The sequence below is a fragment of the Nerophis lumbriciformis genome, linkage group LG37 (genome assembly GCF_033978685.3).
Source record: "Nerophis lumbriciformis linkage group LG37, RoL_Nlum_v2.1, whole genome shotgun sequence".
NCBI lineage: Eukaryota > Metazoa > Chordata > Actinopteri > Syngnathiformes > Syngnathidae > Nerophis > Nerophis lumbriciformis.
Window position 1 is genome coordinate 11,389,519 of NC_084584.2, and position 27,192 is coordinate 11,416,710.

Here is a 27,192-nt window from a genome sequence, read left to right on the forward strand (position 1 = left end):
ATTCAACATACTTGCCAACCTTGAGACCTCCAATTTCGGGAGGTGGGGGTTGGGGGGTGGGTGCGGGGGGCGTGGTTGGGGGCGTGGCTAAGAGGGGAGGAGTATATTTACAGCTAGAATTCACCAAGCCAAGTATTTCATATATCCATCCATCCATCCATTTTCTACCGCTTATTCCCTTTGGGGTCGCGGGGGGCGCTGGAGCCTATCTCAGCTACAATCGGGCGGAAGGCGGGGTACACCCTGGACAAGTCGCCACCTCATCGCATTTCATATATATATATATATATATATATATATATATATATATATATAAGAAATACTTGAATTTCAGTGTTCATTTATTTACACATATACACACACATAACACTCATCTACTCATTGTTGAGTTAAGGGTTGAATTGTCCATCCTTGTTCTATTCTCTGTCACTATCTTTCTAACCATGCTGAACACCCGCTCTGATTATGCATTGCTGTGTGGCACAAACAAAAGTGCTTTCATCAAATGCACTAGATGGCAGTATTGTCCTGTTTAAGAGTGTCACAACATTGCTGTTTACGGCAGACGGACTGCTTTACTGTAGACGTTCTTTATATTGTGGGAAAGCGGACTCAGGTCCGCATGGAGCTGGAGGGGGCGTTTGTGAGGCGCTAAATTTCGGGAGTCTCCCGGAAAATCCGGGAGGATTGGCAAGTATGCCATTCAATGATAATGAAAAACTTCCAAGTGTAAAGTGTCGGCAATACTGGCCTGCTTTTACTCTGCATTGGAATGATACCAAAACACTGCCATCTAGCGGCATGGCATGTAAACTACAGCAATAGGTTTCTCTAGTTTTGTTTAGTCCGATTATTATTATGATTATTTAGGCCTATATATATTGTATTATTAAATAATTGTGCCGAACTAGTTAAAAGATTCTGGAGTATTTCTCATTCATCAGGATGCAGAAGTGTCTCTAAACTTTTGAGTGGTATTATTGTGTCTTCGAGGCATGCATGACGAGTCCGATTCAAAGTGTTGTCTTAGTATAATATTTAAACTGCAGGCAACCTAAAAAACAGGTTTTCTATTTAATGACATAACACAGTCACTGCAGTAATGAGAGATAAAAACTAGCGCAAGGATGTACCTTGAAACGGTAATCACATCCATTCGTTCACAGCAACGTCTACGAGGAAAATATCACAGAACAGTGAGAAATGTAACAAGATTTTCAGTCCCTGTCAATCGGAGGAACGTCGCGCGAGGTCGGTTCTGATGGGGAGGGTTGTTTCCACCCAGTGGTCTGGGTTTTTGATCATGGACAACCACACAGACACTTCCTCCTCCGTGGAGTCCATCCAGTGGACAGACTCGCCGTAGCTCTGACCTGCAAGTGCAGCGTTTGTGACTGGGGTTAGACCGTCATGCAGTTCAGCATCCTGACGCGTCTCACCTGTTCCGTTGCTGAGTCGAATCCCTCCGACCATTTGCAGTTTCAAGCCCTCGCGCTGCCACACCGTCAGCTCGGCGCAGGCCTCCTGCAGGTCGCTGGTTTGGAAGCCGTCGTAGACCATGGTGTGGTTGTACGCTGGGTTGATGGCACGCTTCACCACCTGCGTCTTCTGGCCGCTCTGACAGCCGGCGTCGGGCAAGATGTAACTTTGTGGGGGTTCGAAAGACACGTGTGAGCGCGGCGCTTCTATGAGTGCCTGTGATGTGTGGCGATGACCAGGGACGCCCCTCCTTATACGCAGGTCACGCGCTGTGCTACACCAAAATTAATCTATTTATTGTTATTCTTGGTCTGCCTGTAGCCACCACATCGTTCATCCGATTGATTCCGTTCAAACTTCAAAGCGCATTCAGGACACCCTTAAACAAGTTTCCCAAAATGATCGTTTTAATCAATCCACATTTTTTTTTCTTTTGACTACCATTCTTTTCAACCGACTTTAACCGTAGCGCCATAGGGCAATGAGGCTAGTTACCTTTTAAACCCGGTTTGCACGTCTTACCGCAATATTGGACAAAATAATTGGTACTACTTCCACCATTCTTATGTACATTTTTAACAATGCAGAAATCTCCTATTAGCTGACTTATCAAGTAAAAGTACTGTTATTTAGTAGAAGCATTTAAGTCCCATCTTAAAACTCATTTGTATACTCTAGCCCAGGGGTCGGCAACCCGCGGCTCCGGAGCCGCATTCTGATGCGGCTCAGCTGCGTACTTGCCGACCCCCCCGATTTTCCCGGGAGACTTCCGGGTTTCGGTGCCTCTCGCAGGAGAGAACAAAATACCCAGAATCCCATGCAGCCCTGACTCTTCCGGGCTACATTATACACCCCTTCTACCACCAAACCCCGCCCCCACCCCAACCCTGCTCCCTCACACATCACCCCCCCCCCCCTGTGCGTCGGTTGAGGTGGGCGGGGTTTGGTAGCGGGGGTGTATAATGTAGCCCGGAAGAGTCAGGGCTGCATGGGATTCTGGGTATTTGTTCTGTTGTGTTTATGTTGTGTTACGGTGCAGATGTTCTCCCGAAATGTGTTTGTCATTCTTGTTTGGTGTGGGTTCACAGTGTGGCGCATTATTAGTAAGAGTGTTAAAGTTTTTTATATCGCCACCGTCAGTGTAACCTGTGTGGTTGTTGACCAAGTATGCCTTGCCCTCACTTACGTGAGCAAGAAGAAGCCCCATACAAGGTGGAGTTAGTTCGGCATCGCTAAATGCTGTACCATCACGGCACGTTCGAGAGAATAGTTGCCCTTAAATCCGTAGTCTGCCGGAAAAATCGGGAGGGTTGACATGTATGACGCTGTCAACTGCTATTCATATAAAACCCGCGGGCCGCACTAACATTACATTTTCATATTAAGGTGTGGACCGCGTGTCTGAGACCCTTGGTTTATACATAGCACAAAGCAAATAAAAACCTTAGTATGCAGTGTTATTTCATTTTAAATTTCAAAAGATTTTTGTGGCTCCCATTGTTTTCTATAATTTGTGAAACTGGTCAAAATGGCTCTTTGACTGGTAAAGGTTGCCGACCCCTGCTCTAGCCTTTAAATAGACCCCTTTTTAGACCAGTTGATCTGCCGTCTCTCTTTTCTGCTCTGCCCCCCTCTTCTGCGTGGAGAGGTTATCAGATGACCACGGATCAGCCTCCACGGATGACGCGCTAGCTGTTCTGAGTCGGAACCCAGGATGGACCACTCCTCTTTGCATTCGTTGGTGACGTGTCTGCATTCAAGATGATCCCCCTGCTGGTCTCCCAATACACTAGACTTTCACATGAAGTCGGGACCCGGGGTGACCACTCCTTATGCATCAGTCGGTGACGTCTCTGCGCCCCGACGTGTCTACAAGGAAGAGGATCCCCTGCTGGCCTCACTATGGAGTGGACTTTCACATTATTAACCGTATCCACTCGGCATCTATTGCACCGGTCACCCAGGTGGGGAACCCCACATCTGCGGTCTCTTCCAAGCTTTCTCGTTGTTCCCATTGGGTTGAGTTTTTTCTTGCCCTGATGTGGGATCTGAGCCAAGGATGTTGTTGCGGCTATATAAGTGATTAAGGGCTATATAAGTGAACTTTGATTGATATTTGTACTATTAGTCTTAGTTATGGTTTTAACTTTGTTTTACGAAAATTAAACTTGTTTGCAAGTCAATGTTCCCTACAATCACGTAATATATTTAGAAAGTAGCCAAAAACTTAGTACGGTCGCAGCAATGCATTATGGGTACACACGTCACTTTTAACTGATGTATCACACTCCTTGACAAGCTTAAGAGCTCGTGCTGTACACATTGTTGACAACTTGGGTGTTTAGCTGGGTACCTAGCAAGCCCGTCGCTCATGCCAGAGGACCCAGGTTCGAGTCTCGGGCGGACCGAAACCGATACTCAATTTTCAAACCATTTCTACATTCAAACATTTTCTACATTCCTTCAGCAGTTCAGCTTCAGCATTCACACGCAATTTCTACAGAAATGGCTTCATCTTCTAGTTAATAACAGGCCGCCATCTTATTCCGAGCTCCTTCCTGCTCCGTCACTGTTAAGAATATACAGGGAAACCTCGATTTGCACCACAAACCAAAAAATAAATGAATATGCTCAACGTTTCATCCACCCATTGTGTGCCTGCAGCGCAGCCATTTTGTGCCCCGCTGCACATCCATTGTGGGCGGGCTGATTGATCTCCGGTGCTCAGTTTAGTCAGTAGAGTGCTACGGTTAGGTGCTAAGCTATTTTGTGTGCATTTTAAGCAAATGTCTATAGTCCAATGAGAGCATGTTAGGTTTGAAACCTTCAGGAAGTATCCACAGCGGTGTCGACACTTCCCTCACTCCCTTCCGCTGCAGGCAAAGAAGATTACCTGACAAGGTAAAGTGGATTTAATTTATTTTTATTTTAGAAAATTGTAGCAACCTGGCTGTTAAAGTTAATTAATTTTCAATTTTCAAACTGAGTGCACCACGCGGCTAGTGACATGTGTGTGTGTGTATATATATATATATTTATATATATACACACACAGTTTTGGCAGAAAAGTTTGCTAATTTATGTTTTAATGAACTTAAATTCAAGTTTGAGTCAAGTAGTATAAAAAAGTGTTTACATCAATAAAGTGAGAATTGTCCTCCCTTATTTCTGAATACAATTCTGCTTATGACTTTGGTCGGGGGCGGCCCTGGTGATGACACGTGAAGACAAACTAACCTCCGCACAAACGAGTCAACGGCGCCTCCTTTTTTGGACAGCAGGCCTCGACCTTCCTGCAGCCAGATGTGGAGCTCACCTGTGAGCGGCAGACCACCTTGGCACAGACACACCAGACACGACAAGAGGGGGCACGACAGGACAGGACAGGACAAGAGGGAACAGGACAAGACAAGACAAGAGGGGGAAGCACAAGACAGGACAAGAGGGGGCAGGACAAGACAAGAGGGGACAAGGCAAAACAAGAGGGGACAAGATAAGACAAGAGGGGGCAGGACAAGACAAGAGGGGACAAGGCAAGACAAGAGGGGACAAGACAAGACAAGAGGGGGCAGGACAGGACAAGAGGGGACAAGATAAGACAAGAGGGGGCAGGACAGGACAAGAGGGGACAAGGCAAGACAAGAGGGGGCAGGACAAGACAGGACAAGAGGGGACGGGACAAGGCAAGACAAGAGAGGACAAGATAAGACAGGACAAGAGGGGGCAGGACAAGACAAGAGGGGACAAGGCAAAACAAGAGGGGACAAGATAAGACAAGAGGGGGCAGGACAAGACAAGAGGGGACAAGGCAAGACAAGAGGGGACAAGACAAGACAAGAGGGGGCAGGACAGGACAAGAGGGGACAAGATAAGACAAGAGGGGGCAGGACAGGACAAGAGGGAACAGGACAAGACAAGACAAGACAAGAGGGGACAAGACAAGAGGGGACAGGACAAGGCAAGAAGGGACAGGACAAGGCAAGAAGGGACAAGATAAGACAAGAAGGGGCAGGACAGGACAAGAGAGGACAAGGCAAGACAAGAGGGGACAAGATAAGACAAGAGGGGGCAGGACAGGACAAGACAAGACAAGAGGGGACAGGACAAGACAGGACAAGAGGGGACAGGACAAGACAGGACAAGAGGGGACAAGGCAAGACAAGAGGGGACAAGATAAGACAAGAGGGGGCAGGACAGGACAAGAGGGGGCAGGACAAGACAAGAGGGGGCAGGACAAGACAAGAGGGGACAAGGCAAGACAAGTGGGGACAAGACAGGGCAAGAGGGGGCAGGACAAGAGGGGACATGGCAAGACAAGAGGGGACAAGACAAGACAAGAGGGACATGACAAGACAAGAGGGGACAAGACAAGAGGGGGCAGGACAAGACAAGAGGAGACAAGGCAAGACAAGAGGGGACAAGACAAGAGGGGGCAGAACAAAACAAGACAAGAGGGAGAATAACAAGACAAGAAGGGACAAGACAAGAGGGGACAAGACAAGAAGGGGTATGACAAGACAAGAAGGGACAAGACAAGAGGGGACAAGGCAAGACAAGAGGGGATAAGACAAGACAAGAGGGGGAAAAGACAAGACAAGAGGGGGCATAACAAGACAAGACACGACAAGAGGGGGAATGACAAGACAAGAGGGGACAAGACAAGAGGGGACAAGACAAGACAAGAGGGGACAAGACAAGACAAGAAGGGACAAGACAAGACAAGAGGGGAAAAGACAAGACAAGAGGGGGAATGACAAGACAAGAAGGGACAAGACAAGACAAGAGGGGGAAAGACAAGACAAGAGGGGACAGGACAAGACAAGAAGGGACAAGACAAGAGGGGACGAGACAAGACAAGAGGGGACAAGACAAGACAAGAGGGGAAAAGACAAGACAAGAGGGGACAGGACAAGACAAGAAGGGACAAGGCAAAACAAGAGGGGACAAGATAAGACAAGAAGGGGCAGGACAGGACAAGAGAGGACAAAGCAAGACAAGAGGGGACAAGATAAGACAAGAGGGGGCAGAACAGGACAGGACAAGACAAGACAAGAGGGGACAGGACAAGACAAGACAAGAGGGGACAGGACAAGACAGGACAAGAGGGGACAAGGCAAGACAAGAGGGGACAAGATAAGACAAGAGGGGGCAGGACAGGACAGGACAAGAGGGAACAGGACAAGACAAGAGGGGTCAAGGCAAGACAAGAGGGGACAAGATAAGACAAGAGGGGTAGGACAAGACAAGAGGGGACAAGGCAAGACAAGTGGGGACAAGACAGGGCAAGAGGGGGCAGGACAAGAGGGGACATGGCAAGACAAGAGGGGACAAGACAAGACAAGACAAGAGGGGACAAGACAAGACAAGAGGGACATGACAAGACAAGAGGGGGCAGGACAAGACAAGAAGGGACAAGACAAGACAAGAGGGGACAAGACAAGGCAAGACAAGAGGGGACAAGACAAGAGGGGGCAGAACAAAACAAGACAAGAGGGAGAATAATAAGACAAGAAGGGACAAGACAAGAGGGGACAAGACAAGAAGGGGTATGACAAGACAAGAAGGGACAAGACAAGAGGGGACAAGGCAAGACAAGAGGGGATAAGACAAGACAAGAGGGGAAAAGACAAGACAAGAGGGGGCATAACAAGACAAGACACGACAAGAGGGGGAATGACAAGACAAGAAGGGACAAGACAAGAGGGGACAAGACAAGACAAGAGGGGACAAGACAAGAAGGGACAAGACAAGACAAGAGGGGAAAAGACAAGACAAGAGGGGGCAGAACAAGACAAGACAAGAGGGGGAATGACAAGACAAGAGGGGGAAAGACAAGACAAGAGGGGGAAAGACAAGACAAGAGGGGACAGGACAAGACAAGAGGGGACAGGACAAGACAAGAGGGGACGAGACAAGACAAGAGGGGACAAGACGAGACAAGAGGGGACGAGACAAGAGGGGACAAGACAAGACAAGAGGGGACAAGACAAGACAAGAGGGGACGAGACAAGACAAGAGGGGACAAGATAAGACAAGAGGGGACAGGACAAGATAAGACAAGAGGGGACGAGACAAGACAAGAGGGGACAAGACAAGACAAGAGGGGAAAAGACAAGACAAGAGGGGACAGGACAAGACAAGAAGGGACGAGACAAGACAAGAGGGGACGAGACAAGACAAGAGGGGACGAGACAAGACAAGAGGGGACAAGACAAGACAAGAGGGGAAAAGACAAGAGGGGACAGGACAAGACAAGAAGGGACAAGACAAGACAAGAGGGGACGAGACAAGACAAGAGGGGACAAGATAAGACAAGAGGGGACAGGACAAGATAAGACAAGAGGGGACGAGACAAGACAAGAGGGGACAGGACAAGATAAGACAAGAGGGGACAGGACAAGATAAGACAAGAGGGGACGAGACAAGACAAGAGGGGACAAGACAAGACAAGAGGGGACAGGACAGGACAAGACAAGAAGGGACAAGACAAGACAAGAGGGGACGAGACAAGACAAGAGGGGACAGGACAAGATAAGACAAGAGGGGACAAGACAAGACAAGAGGGGACAAGATAAGACAAGAGGAGACAAGATAAGACAAGAGGGGACAAGACAAGAGGGGACAAGATAAGACAAGAGGGGACAGGACAAGATAAGACAAGAGGGGACAAGACAAGACAAGAGAGAGCGTGAGTCTTGCACGTGTTGAGGTAAGAGTCATTGTGCTTCTTACCCTGGAAGCCCTCTGGAATAAACTTAATGGACAAGAGGAGCGACCCACGACTGCTGACACACTCTGGCCTCAAGAAGAACTGTGAGACATGCACCAGTGCAGACAAGATGATGTAACACCTTGCTTGGAATTCAGGCCGAGTACAATGGCTGCCTTGCAAGGATGTAAAAGGTGTACTGGCCATTACATATGGTACACCCAGCAAATGCAGCTCATTTGGGTTTTTTGGTTGTTTTTTCTCAAAAAAAGGCTGAAGTCAAGGCTGTGATGTCATTCCCAGGATGCATCAATATGACGCAGCGTCAGGTGTACCCAATGAAGTGGCTACTCAAGCTCACCCGTGGCTGCAGGTCTTGCCAGAGCGGCTGTGTGCTGGTCCAGTCCCAGAGGTCCAGCTCCACCTCCACCTCCCCCAGGAACACGTTCCTGCCCAAGGTCTCGGCGTGCCACACGGACAGGTTCAAGATGCGACTTGTCAGCTCGCTCATACGCAACTTATACTGACAAGACAACAAGAGATCAGGTGGTAATGACAGTGTGCTTTATGGATGGACAGGATTTTTAATGTGTGTGTGTGTGTGTGTGTGTGTGTGTGTGTGTGTGTGTGTGTGTGTGTGTGTGTGTGTGTGTGTGTGTGCTGATGGGTTTTTATGAGGGTGTGGCCTGTCAGGAGTTTAACACCTTACATCACAGGTGTCAAACTCAAGGCCCTGGGGCCCAATGTGACCCGCAATATCATTTTATGTGGTCTGTCACATCATTTTATCATGACATGTCCCATAATTTTAACTTGGTACACCACATAACTCTGTGACTTCTCATATCATTCTATGTGGCCCACCACTTAATTCTCACATGGCCCGTCCCATCATTTTATTGTGGCCCACCACTTCATTTTATCGTGACATGTCTTATAATTTTTATGTGGTATGCCACATAACTCTGTAGCTTGCCATATCATTCTATGTGGTCATTTAGTGTGGCCTGCCACTTAATTCTAACATGGCACGTCCCATAATTTTATTGTGGCCCACCACTTCATTTTATCGTGACATGTCCCATAATTTTAACGTGGTACGCCACATAACTCTGAGGCTTGCCATATCATTTAAGTTGGCCCACCACTTCATTCTAATATGGCCTGTCCCATAATTTTATTGTGGCCCACCACTTCATTTTATCATGACATGTCCCACAATTTCAATTTTACGCCACATAACTCTGTGGCTTGCAATGTCATTTAACGTGGTCCGCCACTTAATTCTAACATGGCCCGTCACTTCATTTTATCTTGACATGTCCCATAATTTTATCGTGGCCCACCACTTCGTTTTATCATGACATGTCCCATACTTTAAATTTTACGCCACATGACTGTGGCTTTCAATGTCATTTAATGTGGTCCGCCACTTAATTCTAATATGGCCCATCCCATCATTTTATTTGGCCCACCACTTCATTTTATCGTGTCATGTCCCATAATTTTAACGTGGTACGCCACATAACTCTGTGGCTTGCCATATCATTCTATTTGGTCCGCCACATCACTTAAGGTGACCCGCCACTTAATTCTAATTTGGCCCATCCCATCATTTTATTTTGGCCCACCACTTAATTTTATCATGTCATGTCCCATAATTTTAACGTGGTACGCCACATAACTAACTCTGTGGCTTGCCATATCATTCTATTTGGTCCGCCACATCATTTATTGTGGCCCACTACTTAATTCTAATATGGCCCATCCCATCATTTTATTGTGGACCACCACTTCATTTTATCGTGACATGTCCCATAATTTTTACGTGGTACGCCACATAACTCTGTGGCTTGCCATATCATTCTATTTGGTCCACCACATAATTAAAGTGGCCTGCCACTTAATTCTAACTTGGCCCATCCCATCATTTTATTTGGCCCACCACTTCATTTTATCGTGTCATGTCCCATAATTTTAACGTGGTACGCCACATAACTCTGTGGCTTGCCATATCATTCTATTTGGTCCGCCACGTCATTTAATGTGGCCCACCACTTAATTCTAATATGGCCCATCCCATCATTTTATTTTGGCCCACCACTTCATTTTATCGTGTCATGTCCCATAATTTTAACGTGGTACGCCACATAAGTCTGTGGCTTGCCATATCATTCTATTTAGTCCGCCATATCATTTAATGTGGCCCATTCCATCATTTTATTTTGGCCCACCACTTCATTTTATCATGTCATGTTCCATAATTTTAACGTGGTCCGCCACATAACTCTGTGGCTTGCCATATCATTCTATTTGGTCCGCCACATCATTTAATGTGGCCCGCCACTTAATTCTAACATGGCACGTCCCATCATTTTATTGTGGCCCACCACTTCATTTTATCGTGACATGTCCCATAATTTTAACGTGGTACGCCACATAAGTCTGTGGCTTGCCATATCATTCTATTTGGTCCGCCACATCACTTAAGGTGACCCGCCACTTAATTCTAATTTGGCCCATCCCATCATTTTATTTTGGCCCACCACTTAATTTTATCGTGTCATGTCCCATAATTTTAACGTGGTACGCCACATAACTAACTCTGTGGCTTGCCATATCATTCTATTTGGTCCGCCACATCATTTAACGTGGCCCACTACTTAATTCTAATATGGCCCATCCCATCATTTTATTGTGGACCACCACTTCATTTTATTGTGACATGTCCCATAATTTTTACGTGGTACGCCACATAACTCTGTGGCTTGCCATTTCATTCTATTTGGTCCACCACATAATTAAAGTGGCCTGCCACTTAATTCTAACTTGGCCCATCCCATCATTTTATTTGGCCCACCACTTCATTTTATCGTGTCATGTCCCATAATTTTAACCTGGTACGCCACATAACTCTGAGGCTTGCCATATCATTCTATTTGGTCCACCACATCATTTAACGTGGCCCACTACTTAATTCTAATATGGCCCATCCCATCATTTTATTGTGGCCCACCACTTCATTTTATCGTGTCATGTCCCATAATTTTAATGTGGTACGCCACATAACTCTGTGGCTTGCCATATCATTCTATTTGGTCCGCCACATCATTTACTGTGGCCCACCTCTTAATTCTAATATGGCCCATCCCATCATTTTATTTTGGCCCACCACTTCATTTTATCGTGTCATGTCCCATAATTTTAATGTGGTACGCCACATAACTCTGTGGCTTGCCATATCATTTTATTTGGTCCGCCACCTCATTTAAGGTGGCTCGTCACTTAATTCTAATATGGCCCATCCCATAATTTTATTTGGCCCACCACTTCATTTTATCGTGTCATGTCACATAATTTTAACGTGGTACGCCACATAACTCTGTGGCTTGCCATATCATTCTATTTGGTCCGCCACGTCATTTAATTTGGCCCACCACTTAATTCTAATATGGCCCATCCCATCATTTTATTTTGGCACACAACTTCATTTTATCATGTAATGTTCATTAATTTTAACGTGGTCCGCCACATAACTCTGTGGCTTGCCATATCATTCTATTTGGTCCGCCACATCACTTAAGGTGGCCCGCCACTTAATTCTAACATGGCACGTCCCATCATTTTATTGTGGCCCACCACTTAATTTTATCGTGACATGTCCCATAATTTTAACGTGGTACGCCACATAAGTCTGTGGCTTGCCATATCATTCTATTTGGTCCGCCACATCATTTAATGTGGCCCATTCCATCATTTTATTTGGCCCACCACTTCATTTTACCGTGACATGTCCCATAATTTTAACGTGGTACGCCACATAACTCTGTGGCTTGCCATATCATTCTATTTGGTCCACCACATAATTTATGGTGGCCTGTCACTTAATTCTAACTTGGCCCATCCCATCATTTTATTTGGCCCACCACTTCATTATATCGTGTCATGTCCCATAATTTTAACGTGATATGCCACATAACTCTGTGGCTTGCCATATCATTCTATTTGGTCCACCACATCACTTAAGGTGGTCCGCCACATCATTTAATGTGGCCCGCCACTTAATTCTAATATGGCCCATCCCCTCATTTTATTTTTGCCCACCACTTCATTTTATCGTGTCCTGTCCCATAATTTGAACGTGGTACGCCACATAACTCTGTAGCTTGCCATATCATTCTATTTGGTCCGCCACATCATTTAAGGTGGCCCATCCCATCATTTTATTTTGGCCCACCACTTCATTTTATCGTGTCATGTCCCATAATTTTAACGTGGTACGCCACATAACTCTGTGGCTTGCCATATCATTCTATTTGGTCCGCCACATCAATTATTGTGGCCTGCTACTTAATTCTAATATGGCCCATCACTTTATTGTGGCCCACCACATCATTTTATCGTGTCAAGTCCCATAATTTGAACGTGGTACGCCACATAACTCTGTGGCTTGCCATATCATTCTATTTGGTCCGCCACATCAATTATTGTGGCCTGCTACTTAATTCTAATATGGCCCATCCCATCACTTTATTGTGGCCCACCACTTCATTTTATCGTGTCAAGTCCCATAATTTTAACGTGGTACACCACATAGTTCTGTGGCTTGCCATATCATTCTATTTGGTCCGCCACATCATTTAATGTGGCCCACCACTTAATTCTAACATGGTCCATCCCATAATTTTACCACTACTTCATTCTGTTGTGACACGTCCCATAACTTGAACGTGGTCCGCCACATCATTTTATGTAGTTTATTCATTATATGTGGTCCACTAGATCTTTTAACGTGGTCTGCCACATTTAAATTTATAGTGACCTGTCCCATAATTTAATACGGCACACCACATCTTTTACTGTGGTCAAAATGGCCACCACTGTTTTGACACCGGCGTGGTTAAATGTCTCACTTTGAGAGTTTGCTCGAAGACGGGATTCTGCGTCCTCCTCTTCACCGTGGTCTTCCTCTTGCTGCGGCTGGACATGTCGGGCCGGAGGTAAGACTTGACGTACCTGGAAAAAAAACCCAGCAAGAGTGAGTGTATGATGGCGTGTCTCTCAGTGGCGCCCCCCAGAGTCCACCTACAAGTCGGAGCGGTTGTCCCCCACAGACGCAACGTCCTCGCAGCGATGCACTTTGACCTTTAACTCCTCCTTGTGGTCGTCGTAGGCCAGCGAGAACTGCATTCGGCCCTGGACTTCCACCACCCCGAAGACCCCCGAGCTGGAGAGACTCACGCCGCCGCTGAGCTAGCACACATATAGTCCTGCGTCAGCGCCCGCTGAGTCATCAGAAACGTGTGTGCGTGTGTACCGTGTAGCTGGAGTGAAAGTGAGTGCCTTTCAGAGACGCGGGCTCTGAGTCGGTGAGGATGCTGCACATGGAGACCGAGGCCCTCTTGTAGGCCTCCTGAAGGACACACAGGAGAGCATACACAAACAATCAAGCATGGGGAGTATATGCGCTCCATTAGGCACCTTGGAAACGCTAACACTCCTTCAGCAACGTGTGGACTATTCAACTAGTGAATCACACATGTGACGCACAAATGACGAGGGATATGAATCATATTTGAAACGGACCTTTGTTGGAGGACTTTCCCTGCTGGGTGGAGATTCACAACTTCTGAGGATCACAAAAGAAAAAACATTTTGAAAAAAACAAAGAATGATATTTAATAGCGTTTATTTCCGAGTGTTTGATTTTTTTTTTTACAGATTCAAAGAGCAATATATTTAATATTTTATTTGGATATATATATATATATGTATATATATATATATATATATTTATTATTTTTTTAAATATGAATAAATAGTTTTAAAATGGTTAAAAAAAATTTATTGTCTCTATATTTAACTTTTTTTTAGCATGTAAAAAAATATATAATATATAAATATTATGTTTTATATTATTTCACTATTTTTAAGCATGTTTAAAATATATATATATATATATATATATATTATGTTTTATATATTTCACTTATTTTTTTAGCATATTAAAAAAAAAAATATATATATATATATATATATATATATATATATATATAGGCCCTGCGATGAGGTGGCGATTTGTCCAGGGTGTACCCCGCCTTCCGCCCGAATGCAGCCGAGATAGGCTCCAGCACCCCCCGCGACCCCGAACGGGACAAGCGGTAGAAAATGGATGCATATATATATATATATATATATATATATATATATATATATATATATATATATATATATATACATATATATATATATATATATATATACATATATATATATATATATATATACACACACACACACACACACATATTTATTTATTTTTATTATTTTTTTAAATATCCTGAAAAAAAAGTGAAATATAAAGAAAATACAAATTAAAACTATTCATATTTTTTAAACTAATATACATATATAATAAAATAAAAATATTAAATAAAATATTAAATACAAAACTATTTGAATCTGTAAAAAAAATTTAAAAAAATAAAAAGAGAAAATAACCGCTATTAATTATTACTAGAGAAATGACTAACAGATCAAAACAAATAAGAATGTCATTAATAGAGAAATGAGAATGATGGATTTCGAAAAATACAATTGAATAAATTATTAAATAACATATTTCTTATAGATTAAAAACACTGAAAAATACATGTATATAAACTATAGAAATAATTGAAATAGAGAATAAGAATTATAATTTAAATAAATAATTGAAATTACATTTTCTTTAAATTGTGTACTATAGATTTATTCTATAGAATTAAACAACATTAAGTACATGAATGATAGATATTACACTGCATACAAATGATTATTTCTCTCTATACTGCACATATTAAAAACAATTTAAATGAAATAAAAAAATAAATTGTAATTTAAATATATGATGATTAAGATTATAGATTTGCTCATTAAATAAATTGTTAAAAATAATCAACTTTGTGAAATAAAAGTTTCAAACTGACTTTATATTCTCTTCCGTTGACTCCTTCAATCGTCCGTCCCCCTGGCGGGAGGGGCTCCTCGTCGGCTCCTCACCCTCCCTTCCACCGTTGAACATGTCGGCCACCGATGCACCTGTAACCATGGCGACACACACACACGTCATCACCGCCCTCTCTGTTATTACACAAGCGACACCAAGACCGACCGCTGCACTTTGGCGTCCTGCGGCGTATGGTGGCGTGGACGAGGTCGGAGCCCGACACGCGGCCCCGGTGGCGCCTGCCGGACGCCTCGCTGAACCACGCCCCCGACAGGGTGCGCAGGAGCCTGGGGTCGGTCCTGGTCTGCTGCAGCGCACTGAGGTGGCGGCGACAAACACGAGGGCGGAAACTTCGTCAGAACCCAACAACTGAAGATTTTGAATATTTACATACAGCCACCGGCCACAACATTAGGGACACCTTTCCATGCACGTTGATGTTTACTACCCTGTGCCTAATGTTGTGGCCGGTGAGTGAGTGGACCAGAATGACAGTCACCTCTGACCTTACGCGTCGTTGGTCACAGCGCCGCAGGTCCATATCTCGCATCAAGACCTGCAGGATGCTGGACTGCTCCTCCTCCGTCAGGTGGCTCAGGTCCAGGGAACCCGCCGGCCCCTCCGCCTCCGCCTGCGCCTCCATCCCTGTTGTACATGTTTTGGCAGCTAAATTAGCAGCTAGCAGTGTAGCTAACAGAGTAGCTACAGTAATACAGCATATAACAGGCCTTAATAGAGGAATTAAAAGTAGATGAGCTAACATACAAGCTAAGAGAGTGGCTAATATTGGAGCTAACAGAATAGCTACATCCATAGACATCTTATAAGTAGACGCAGCATTGGCTGCTGTGACTCGAGAAATTGGGACGCCATCTTGAAGTGGTGAAGAGGAGCCAGCGAGCAGCCTTAACTGACAGTTGACAGGTAGAAAACAAAGATGGTGTTTTTCTGTTCAAATGAGCGGACTGTTGAAAATAGGAATCGGGGGATTACTTTTCACATGTAAGATTTAACATTAAAGTACTATTGGTGGTATTTTGTGAAAAGCAGGGAGACTTCCCTCTCACCAGCCACTTCGTCCAGCTCTTCCCGGGGGATGCGTTCCCAGGATGTGTTCCCAGGCCAGCTGGAAGACATAGTCTACCCAACGTGTCCTGGGTCTTCCCCGTGGCCTCCTACTGGTCGGACATGCCCAAAACACCTCCCGAGGGAGGCATTCGGGTGGCATCCTGACCAGATGCCTGAACCAGCTCTTCTGGCTCCTCTCCATGTGGAGGAGCAGCAGCTTTACTTTGAGCTCCCCCCGGATGACAGAGCTTCGCACCCTATCTCTAAGGGAGAGACCCGCCACCCGACGGAGGAAACTCATTTCGGCTGCTTGTACCCGTGATCTTGTCCTTTCGGTCATAACCCAAAACTCATGGATGGGAATGTAGATCGACCGGTAAATTGATAACTTTGCCTTCCGGCTCAGCTCCTTCTTCACCACAACGGATCGATACAGCGTCCGCATTACTGAAGAGGCTGCACCGATCCGCCTGTCGATCTCACCATCCACTCTTCCCTCACTCGTGAACAAGACTCCGAGGTACTTGAACTCCTCCACTTGGGGCAAGATCTCCTCCCCAACCCGGAGATGGCACCTTTTCCGGGTGAGAACCATGGACTCGGACTTGGAGGTGCTGATTCTCATCCCAGTCGCTTCACACTCGGCTGCGAACCGATCCAGTGAGAGCTGAAGATCCTGGCCAGATGAAGCCATCAGGACCACATCATCTGCAAATAGCAGAGACCTAATCCTGCAGCCACCAAACCGGATCCCCTCAACGCCTTGACTGCGCCTAGAAATTCTGTCCATAAAAGTTATGAACAGAATCGGTCTTGCTTGTCAATGAAATTAATTAAATTTTAAAATGTCATACTTGAATAACATAAAGTTGAAATAAATGATGAAGATAAAGAAGCCAACAGGGGTAAAAGTTAGGACCACAGTCCAGATTGTGTAGGGGGCGAGGGGGTTTGGTTTACAAACTTTCAGCCCCACCTAAAACAAAATTCACCATCCGCCACTGATTATGATGCATTCTCATTTTAGGCAAAATATAAGACAATACTTTGTTAACAGTATAATTGTAACCAGGAATAAGTCTTCAAGTAACAATATTCAAATACTAACATTGTTGGGTAAGACAGAATTTGGTTTTATTCTGAATCCAGTGAAACAGATTAGTGGTTTTAGCTGATATAAAGACTTTCAGGTGTTTATATACGTTTAAGTATTTGGCAGACGCTTTTATCCAAAGCGACATACATACAAAATGCATATAAAACAATAGAAAATATCAATACAAAGTGTCAAGACAGAATAAACTCAGCAACAGAGATACAGTTTATAAGATATATAGATATCTAATGTATTCATACATTGTTTATGTCGCATGTATATATAACCTAATCATATTGTTTCTTCAACTTAAAAATAGCTGACCATTTTTTCCCCTTCTCTGGGATCATATTCCCAGTTTTGATCTGGGACGTCTGGTCACTTATAGCATATAAGAATATTATATTACTGTTAAGCAAACTATTAATAATAAAACACGTGTCCTTTATCATAGCTACACGTATGACAAAAAAGCGCGTGCAAATCAGTGGTATTCAGTGAGGTAAGATGAATTAAATGCGCTGACAGTTCATTGCTCCTGCCAAATGAATTGCACTGATCACCACTCCAAGATGGCGGTCCTGCGTCTCGTCAGCGCCAGTAGGCAGTAGCGCTCCATGCTGCGTCTACTTAATAAGATGTCTATGACTACATCAATAGAGTACGTAACGGGGGTTGTTAATAGAAAAGAACAAAGAAGTGGCTAATATCACCAATCAAACGGAGCCTGGCAGTCACATGACCACACTCCAAAAACACATCATAACTCTTCAATGTTTACTGACAAAGTATGAAAAATAACAATTATAATTATCGTCCGTGTCACTAGAAATGTTCACATTTCAGCCTACAAGAATTCCACTTCCAACTAGAGGAAACATTTTGCTGGAAGTTGTACATGTTTTTTTATGTTTTGGCAGCTAAATTAGCAGCTAGCAGTGTGGCTAACAGAGTAGCTACATCAATATGGTAAATAAAAGAGCTAAACATGGTTGATAAAGCAACTAAAAGAGTGGCAAATACAGCAAATATCATACTAGCTAACAGAGTGGCTAATATAGCAGCTATTGGTTGATTGATTGATTGATTGAGACTTGTATTAGTAGATTGCACAGTACAGTACAATTGACCACTAAATGGTAACACCCCAATAAGTTTTTACACTTGTTTAAGTCAGGGTCCACGTTAATCAATTCATCAATCAATCAATCAATGTTTATTTATATAGCCCTAAATCACAAGTGTGGCTGTAATTCATGGTAAATGCTATCATACTAGCTAACAGAGTGGCTAATGTTGGAGCTAACAGTGTGTGTATAAATAAGTATGTGTGTGTGTGTGTGTGTATAAGAAAGTAAGTATGTGTGTGTATAAGTAAGTAAGTAAGTATGTGTGTGTGTGTATAAGTAAGTGTGTACAAGTAAGTAAGTAAGTATGTGTGTGTATAAGTAAGTGTGTATAAGTAAGTAAGTATGTGTGAGTGTATAAGCAAGTAAGTATGTGTGTATGTATAAGTAAGTATGTGTGTGTATAAGTAAGTAAGTATGTGTGTGTATGAGTAAGTAAGTAAGTATGTGTGTGTATAAGTAAGTGTGTATAAGTAAGTAAGTATGCGTGAGTGTATAAGCAAGTAAGTATGTGTGTATGTTTAAGTAAGTATATGTGTATAAGTGTGTGTGTATTAGTGTGTGTGTATTAGTGTGTGTGTATAAGTAAGTGTGTGTGTATAAGTATGTGTGTGTGTGTGTGTGTGTGTGTGTGTGTGTGTGTAAGTAAGGAAGTAAGTGGTGTGTGTGTGTGTGTATAAGTAAGTAAGTATGTACGTGTGTGTGTGTAAGTAAGTAAGTAAGTGTGTGTATATAAGTAAGTGTGTGTGTGTGTGTGTATATATAAGTAAGTGTGCGTGTAAGTAAGAATGTGTGTGTGTAAAGTAAGTATGTGTGTGTATAAGTGTGTGTGTGTATATATAAGTATGTGCATGCGTGTAAGTAAGAATGTGTGTGTGTAAAGTAAGTAAGTATGTGTGTGTATAAGTGTGTGTGTGTATATATAAGTATGTGCGTGCGTGTAAGTAAGAATGTGTGTGTGTAAAGTAAGTAAGTATGTGTGTGTGTATAAGTAAGAATGTTTGTGTGTATAAGTAAGTATGTGTGTGTGTTAGAGATGCGCTGTTTGCGGACACAACCGCGGAGTCCGCGGATTATCAGCGGGTCGGGCGGTTGAAATTTAAAAAAAATAGATTTTATCCGCGGGTCGGGTCGGGCGGTTGAAATAAAAAAAAATTAGATTTTAAATAGATTCAGGCGGGTGGCAGTTAAACCAATTCGGAAATATATATACATAGTTAAATGTTGTTACCCACATACGAAAAACGAGCAGGCACCTGCAGCATATGCCACAACAGAAGAAGAAAAAAAAAAGAGATGGACACTTTTACGGAGCGGAGAAGGGACGCCTCGCCGGGGTCCGGGACCGAGGCCCCTTCCCCGAGAGGGCCCCACCGGGAGCCGTAGCTGAGGCAATCTGCGAGAAGGGCCCGACGCACGTCCAGGGTCACCACCGCGCCCACCGCACCGACACCCCGCCTCGTCCGCCTTCGCCGCGGCCGGCGTCACGCGCAGCAGGTAAGCAGCTTACCTGCCCGCCACACCCATGGCCGGGGGCTCGTAACAGGGGTCACTCCGCGCGCTCCGCCCGCGCAGCTTACCTGCCCGCCACCCCTGTTGCCGGGGGCGCGTAACAGGGGTCACTCCGCGCGCAGTGCGCTCACGAAAGTGGTGGGGCTCACCCTGGTGAGTCGAGTGGGCCACTTTTGGTAAGCAGAACTGGTGCTGCGGGATGAACCGAACGCCGGGTTAAGGCGCCCGATGCAGACGCTCATCAGACCCCAGAAAAGGTGTTGGTTGATATAGACAGCAGGATGGTGGCCATGGAAGTCGGAACCCGCTAAGGAGTGTGTAACAACCCACCTGCTGAATCAACTAGCCCTGAAAATGGATGGCGCTGGAGCGTCGGTCCCATACCCGGCCGTCGCCGGCAGCGAGAGCCGCGAGGGCTAGGCCGCGACGAGTAGGATGGCCGCCGCGGTGCGCGCTGAAGCCTCGGGCGCGAGCCCGGGTGGAGCCGCCGCGGGTGCGAGGGACATCGCACCTTCACGCGCTTGGAGGTGCGCTCAGCGCGGCTCCCAGATGATTGCGCACTGGTGTCTCCTTTCTTTAACAGGCAAAAGCTTCATAACCTCACTAATGCCTTGCATCGTCTATATTAGATATATAACAACGGGCGGGTGCGGGCGGGTGCAGTTTTCATTAAATGTTAGATCGGGTGGATGGCGGATGGTTGACGACTTTTGTGATGCGGTTGCGGATGAAATAATTGCCTATCCGCGCATCTCTAGTGTGTGTGTATAAGTAAGTGTGTGTGTATAAGTAAGTGTGTGTGTATATAAGTAAGTGAGTGTGTGTGTGTGTATAAGTAAGTGAGTGTGTGTGTGTGTATAAGTAAGTGTGTGTCTGTATAAGTAAGTATGTATGTGTGTGTGTGTGTATATAAGTGAGTGAGTGTGTGTATATAAGTAAGTATGTGTATATAAGTAAGTGTATGTGTATAAGTGAGTGAGTGTGTGTGTATAAGTGAGTGAGTTAGTGAGTGTGTGTATATAAGTAAGTAAGTAAGTCTGTGTGTATAAGTAAGTGAGTGTGTGTGTGTGTGTATAAGTAAGTAAGTGTGTGTCTGTATAAGTAAGTATGTATGTGTGTGTGTGTGTATATAAGTGATTGTGTGTATATAAGTAAGTAAGTGTGTGTGTGTGTGTGTGTATATATAAGTAAGTGTGTGCGTGTAAGTAAGAATGTGTGTGTATAAGTAAGTATGTGTGTGTGTATGAGTAATTTGTGTGTGTGTATAAGTAAACAAGTATGTGTGTGTGTATATGTAAGTAAGTGTGTGTGTGTGTATAAGTAAGTGTGTGTGTGTATAAGTAAGTAAGTGTGTGTATATAAGTAAGTGTGTGTGTATAAGTGAGTGTGTGTGTGTGTATAAGTAAATAAGTAAGTGTGTGTGTATATAAGTGAGTGAGTGAGTGTGTGTATATAAGTAAGTAAGTGTGTGTATATAAGTAAGTGTGTGTGTATAAGCAAGTGTGTGTGTGTGTGTGTGTGCGTGTATAAGTGAGTGAGTGTATATAAGTAAGTAAGTGTGTATATAAGTAAGTGTGTGTGTATAAGTAAGTGAGTGTGTGTGTGTGTGCGTGTAAGTAAGAATGTGTGTGTGTATAAGTAAGTAAGTATGTGTGTGTGTGTATAAGTAAGAATGTGTGTGTGTATAAGTAAGTATGTGTGTGTGTATAAGTAATTTGTGTGTGTGTATAAGTAAGTAAGTATGTGTGTATAAGAAAGTGTGTGTGTATATAAGTGAGTGTGTGTACATAAGTAAGTGTGTGTACATAAGTAAGTGTGTGTGTATAAGTAATTGAGTGTGTGTGTGTGTGTGTGTGTGTGTGTATAAGTGAGTGAGTGAGTGTATATAAGTAAGTAAGTGTGTATATAAGTAAGTGTGTGTGTATAAGTAAGTAAGTGTGTGTATAAATAAGTATGTATGTGTGTGTGTGTATAAGTGAGTGAGTGAGTGTGTGTATATAAGTAAGTGTGTGTATATAAGTAAGTGTGTGTGTATACGTGAGTGTGTGTGTGAGTATATAAGCGAGTGAGTGAGTGAGTGAGTGTGTGTATATAAGTAAGTGTGTGTGTATAAATGAGTGTGTGTGTGTGTGTGTGTGTGTGTGTGTGTGTGTGTGTGTGTGTGTGTATAAGTAAGTAAGTATGTATGTGTGTATATAAGTGAGTGTGTGTGTATAAGTAAGTGAGTGTGTGTATAAGTGAGTGAGTGAGTGAGTGTATATAAGTAAGTAAGTGTGTATAAGTAAGTGTGTGCAGAGCCGGCCCAAGGCATAAGCGTACTAAGCGCTTGCTTAGGGCCCCGCGGCCACCAGGGGGCCCCCAAAAGCAATTAACAAAAATGTCTTATTTTTTGCATGTACGAGTCTGACTGATGATTTCTAAATGATCAAAGATATATTATTGTACAAAAACACAATTTTAGGTCAACAGAGTGCTGCTGCTGATCTAGGCCTAGTGATTCTTCCTGCCTCTCTTTAAATGTAAAACTGCCTCTGCTGCACCTGTGACGTTTGCCGCCCGCCGTGCAATGCCAGTGCGCACTGGGCATCAAAAGCGCAGATAGAGGCAAAACAATGTCACAAAAAAGGACATATCCTTCAGGTGCAGAAAAAAGGAAGTAGAAGAAAGTGGAAGAGGAGAAAAATGCCATGATAAAGGTATGTTTGCATGACTTGGTAATAAAAAGTTTATCAAAGAGATTTGTAGCTGTAATTAGCTTTAGCTAGGTGACGTTAGCTAGCTAGCAATATGTTTTTAGCATCAGGTGCTAGCAATATGTTTTTAGCATCAGGTTACTAGTGAGATATGTTGTTTGCACAAATTGTTTGCAGCAGAGCACGGTAATTTATTTGAGTAAAATAAACATTATTTTTTACATCAACTCATAAGTTATGTGAAACTTCCCCAGGAGCATTGTTAAAATACTTTGGAGGCACAGAATCAGCCCAGAGCCAGTCCACATCCTCAGGCTCAACTGTGAGTGATGAATCAGGTGAGGAAAAGACTGTCACGGTATACATTTAATTTCTTAGTATAAACATTACACTTGAAGGGAAATTAATATAGTCAAAGTATCTCATTAATATGTGTGCCTATATGTATGTATGTATGTATTTCATCTTAGGTCCATCTCCATCCTCTACAGTGCTCTCTCACACACCTCCACCCTCTGTGCCCACTGTCCCCTCCATGTCTGAACCCACAGCTGATTTATCTAGTAAGTTAACTGCAAAACACCCTTTGTAATTGCTCATTGTACTGCAGAACATTCTGAGATTAATAATTATGTCCAACAGTGCAATTTAATGACCTTATAGGTCCTTCTTTTTTAGTCATTGTCTTTCTTTGGTCACTTCCTCAGCAACTTCCACCACAACGTCCCCTTCACACCATGGACCATCATCAGCTCCGCCAGTTGACCCAGCTGAGTGGCCTTCTTTCCTCTCAGATTCAGACAGGACTGAGCAGGTGATCAGAGGACCACTGTCTATTAAGGAGAACTTTTCATTCCCCAAACGGCATGATGGCCGAAGTTTTCATTATCATTATACCTACAGACAGCTAGTCAATGGAGAAAAAGTCAAGCGTAGCTGGCTGACTTATTCAAGAAGTAAAGATGCAGTCTATTGCTTTTGCTGCAAATTATTTTCCAAAAAGTCCTAAAAACTGGCAGCCGAGGGACAGCTGGATTGGGTCAACATAGGTGCACTGCTGAAACAGCATGAAAACAGTGAAGATCATTGCAGCAACATGGTGAAATGGAAGGAATTTCCCTTGCGTCTTTCAAAGGGGAAAACTATTGAGGATTTAACTTCAGTAGACTGCGCTCTCTTTGTACAAAGTAAACATTAAATATGAACAATTAACTAAAAATATAAACTAGTAATTAAAGACTAATATGTACAAGACTGATGAAACAAGATGACACTTTTACCGTAAATGCAAAGCTTTATCACTTGGACTGTTCAACCCCAGGCCACTCTTGTAGCTGAATGTTTTCTACATTTTAAGATTAGGAACCATATGTGGCACTCTGGACATTATTCGTTCATTCATTGGTATTATTTATGTTCTTAACTGGGCCACCCCCATATCTTTATAAATGACATGTCATTTGTAAAGACATGCCAGGCTGACAATAGGATCATGTAAACAACACTGCCAGAGCCGCAATGAGTTTATAGTAGGTGTGTGAATGATCAATCAATATTATTGGCAGAAATAGAGGGCCCCAAAATCTAATTTTGCTTAGGGTCCCATGGAGGCTTGGGCCGGCACTGAGTGTGTGTATATATAAGTAAGTGTGTGCGTGTAAGTAAGAATGTGTGCGTGTATAAGTAAGAATGTGTGTGTGTATAAGTAAGTAAGTATGTGTGTATAAGTAAGTATGTGTGTGTGTATATGTAAGTAAGTGTGTGTGTGTGTGTGTATAAGTGTGTGTGTGTTGCCCGGGGCAGAAGTGTACAGCTTGAGAACGTCCTAATTGGCGCGTGCGCAGTGGCTGGCGGTCTAACCGGAAGTAATCAAGTGTTTGGAATTGACACCTGTGTGGAAGAAAAACAACATCTTCACACGACCAGCGGCCCTTTTTTTGTCACCTCCGCTCGTTTTGAAGCGTGTTTGAAGCCTCCAAGTGAGTTTAAAACCTCCAACGGAGCCCTAAACTCTAAATGATGACCATCGGCAGACAACGCGCGTGAGCCAGGACACCTGTCGCCATGTTTTTTTTTTGTTCTTTTTTCTTCATTTTAAAGCGACAGTCCCACAATTCGAGCGAGCGCACAACACACCAAACACGACGCTCAAAAGTACTTTACTTTACCTTCTTACGCGACGGTCTCCGTGGGCTCCATGCGTGGGAACTTTAGTGCCAAGTTGTCTTCGTGTGGTGTGTGTCTGTGTGCCGTGTACAGCCAGAGACCACGCCCTCTCCTGGAGGGGGGCGTGGCTGTGGCTGTTGTGTGACTCGTTAAACACACACACCTCCATTTAAATATCCTACAGCCCCTGAACGCCACATTTGTCGGCTGATTGTTGGCGAGCAATGAGTGTGTAGAATGACAACAACCTTTTTAGTCCCATTCTTTTGTCAACAAGTTTGGAACGCAGCCATAGTCGGCTCGGTTCTGTGTGGGCCCATTCAGGCTTTTTGGTCCTGGTCCAGATGGGAACTAGAACAACAATGTCGCGCCAAATGTTCTTTTTACTTTGGAAACGTTTTTTTCTCTGATTTTCTCAAACTAAGCCCTCTGGCGCCCCCCAGAGGAGACACACTGCACTGTTTGAAGGCAGCTACTTGAATGAGGGATTTTTGAGTATTATTATTGTGATAATTATTATTGAAATAAATAATAACATAGATTACAATAAGATACAATAGCATAAAATGAAGACAACAGAATAGAACATGAAATAAGATTTAAAAAAATAGGAATAGAATACAACAAAATAAATAAATATAATGATAAATGGGTTGTACTTGTATAGCGCTTTTCTACCTTCAAGGTACTCAAAGCGCTTTGACACTACTTCCACATTTACCCATTCACACACACATTCACACACTGATGGAGGGAGCTGCCATGCAAGGCGCTAACCAGCACCCATCAGGAGCAAGGGTGAAGTGTCTTGCTCAGGACACAACGGACATGACGAGGTTGGTACTAGGTGGGGATTGAACCAGGGACCCTCGGGTCGCGCACGGCCATTCTTCCACTGCGCCACGCCGTCAATAAAAAAAGATAAAACAAAAGAGAATAGTATAGAATTGAATAAAATAAAATAAATAGGCATGAAATAGAATAGACTAAAATAAAATAAATAGGAATAGAATAAAGTAAAACACGATCAAAAATGAAGAAAATAGAATAATATATACATGAATCAAATCAAATAAATAGGAATGCAATAGAATAGACTAAAATAAAATACATATAAATAGAAAAGAATAAAGTAAAAACAAGAAACAAATAGCAGAAAATAGAGTAGTATAGAATTTAATAAAATATACAATGGCATAAAATGAAGAGAACAGAATAGAATGAAAATAAATAGGAACCGAATATATTAAAGTAAAATAAAACAAGATAAAAATAGAAGATAGAATAGTATAGAATTGAATAAAATAAAATAGGAATTGAATAGAATAGACTAAAATAAAAAATGAATAGGAATATAATAAAATACACACGATAAAATAGAAGATAATAGAATAGTATAGAATTGAATAAAATAAAATAAATAGAAAGGAAATAGAATAGACTCAAATAAAATAAATAGAATAAAATAAAGTAAAAACAAGATAAACATAGAAGAAAATATAATAGAATTTAATAAAATATACAACAGCATAAAATGACAACAGAATAGTATAAAATAAAATAAGAATCAAATAGAACAGAATAAAATTAAATCAATAGGAATTGAATATTTTAAAATAAAATAAAACGAGATAAAACAGAATAAAATAGAATAGAATTGATTAACATAAAATGTGAATGGAATAGAATAAACTAAAATAAAATACATAGGAATAGAATAGAAGAAAATAAACAAGATAAAATAGAAGATAATAGAATAACATACAGAACAAAATAACATGACACAACACAATAAAATAAAATAAATATACGTTCAATAATAAAAAGATAAATGTAGTCAGAGGGTGTGGCCCCAAAATAAAAGTCTGCTTCGAACACCATTTGAGGCAGCTCTGAATTGAATATAAAAAGAGAAAAGTAGAAAAAAATCACCTTCTAGTCCAGCTGCAATTGCCATTTGTACCGTCATACACCCCACACCTGTGTCCTTACCTGACCATCACCAGTCTTTCCTACAGCTTCAAAAGAAAGGCTGCTTTGGTTCTTGTTTTTTTAATAAACTAAAAATGTATCATTTTTTTAATTTTTAAATGTAGCTGAAGTTTGAAAAAAAAAGTTTTTCTCGTGAATCCCTCAGGCTGGGGGTGTTTTTCTTCACATTTGCTGACATCACAAATCAATAAGACATACAAATGCAACACAATTTGGAGTTTGACCAAAATTGCCCGCGCTTTATTCCTTTTTTACGTTGCTGCGTAACTTCTTTTTACACTTGAATGACAGCTAACAATGCTAATCCTGTCTATAAACATTGCCTGTACAGTCTTTAGCATCAAGGTTTAATGCGTTATTTC

The 27,192-nt window shown here is 42.8% G+C and overlaps 1 protein-coding gene across 1 annotated transcript; it reads right to left on the reverse strand.

The window, feature by feature from the left end:
- Window positions 1-1,051: 1,051 nt before the first annotated feature.
- Window positions 1,052-24,973, reverse strand: sytl1 (synaptotagmin-like 1). The gene is made up of 13 exons (XM_061930932.1): window positions 24,841-24,973; window positions 15,683-15,821; window positions 15,342-15,493; window positions 15,157-15,268; window positions 13,775-13,817; window positions 13,506-13,601; window positions 13,278-13,441; window positions 13,102-13,204; window positions 8,550-8,711; window positions 8,212-8,290; window positions 4,717-4,813; window positions 1,440-1,645; window positions 1,052-1,373 (listed from the first exon to the last, which is right to left on the reverse strand). Exons 2-13 carry the CDS (start codon window positions 15,817-15,819, stop codon window positions 1,228-1,230), a joined length of 1,497 nt encoding a protein of 498 aa, XP_061786916.1. The 5' UTR covers window positions 15,820-15,821; window positions 24,841-24,973; the 3' UTR covers window positions 1,052-1,227.
- Between the last annotated feature and the right edge of the window lie 2,219 nt (window positions 24,974-27,192).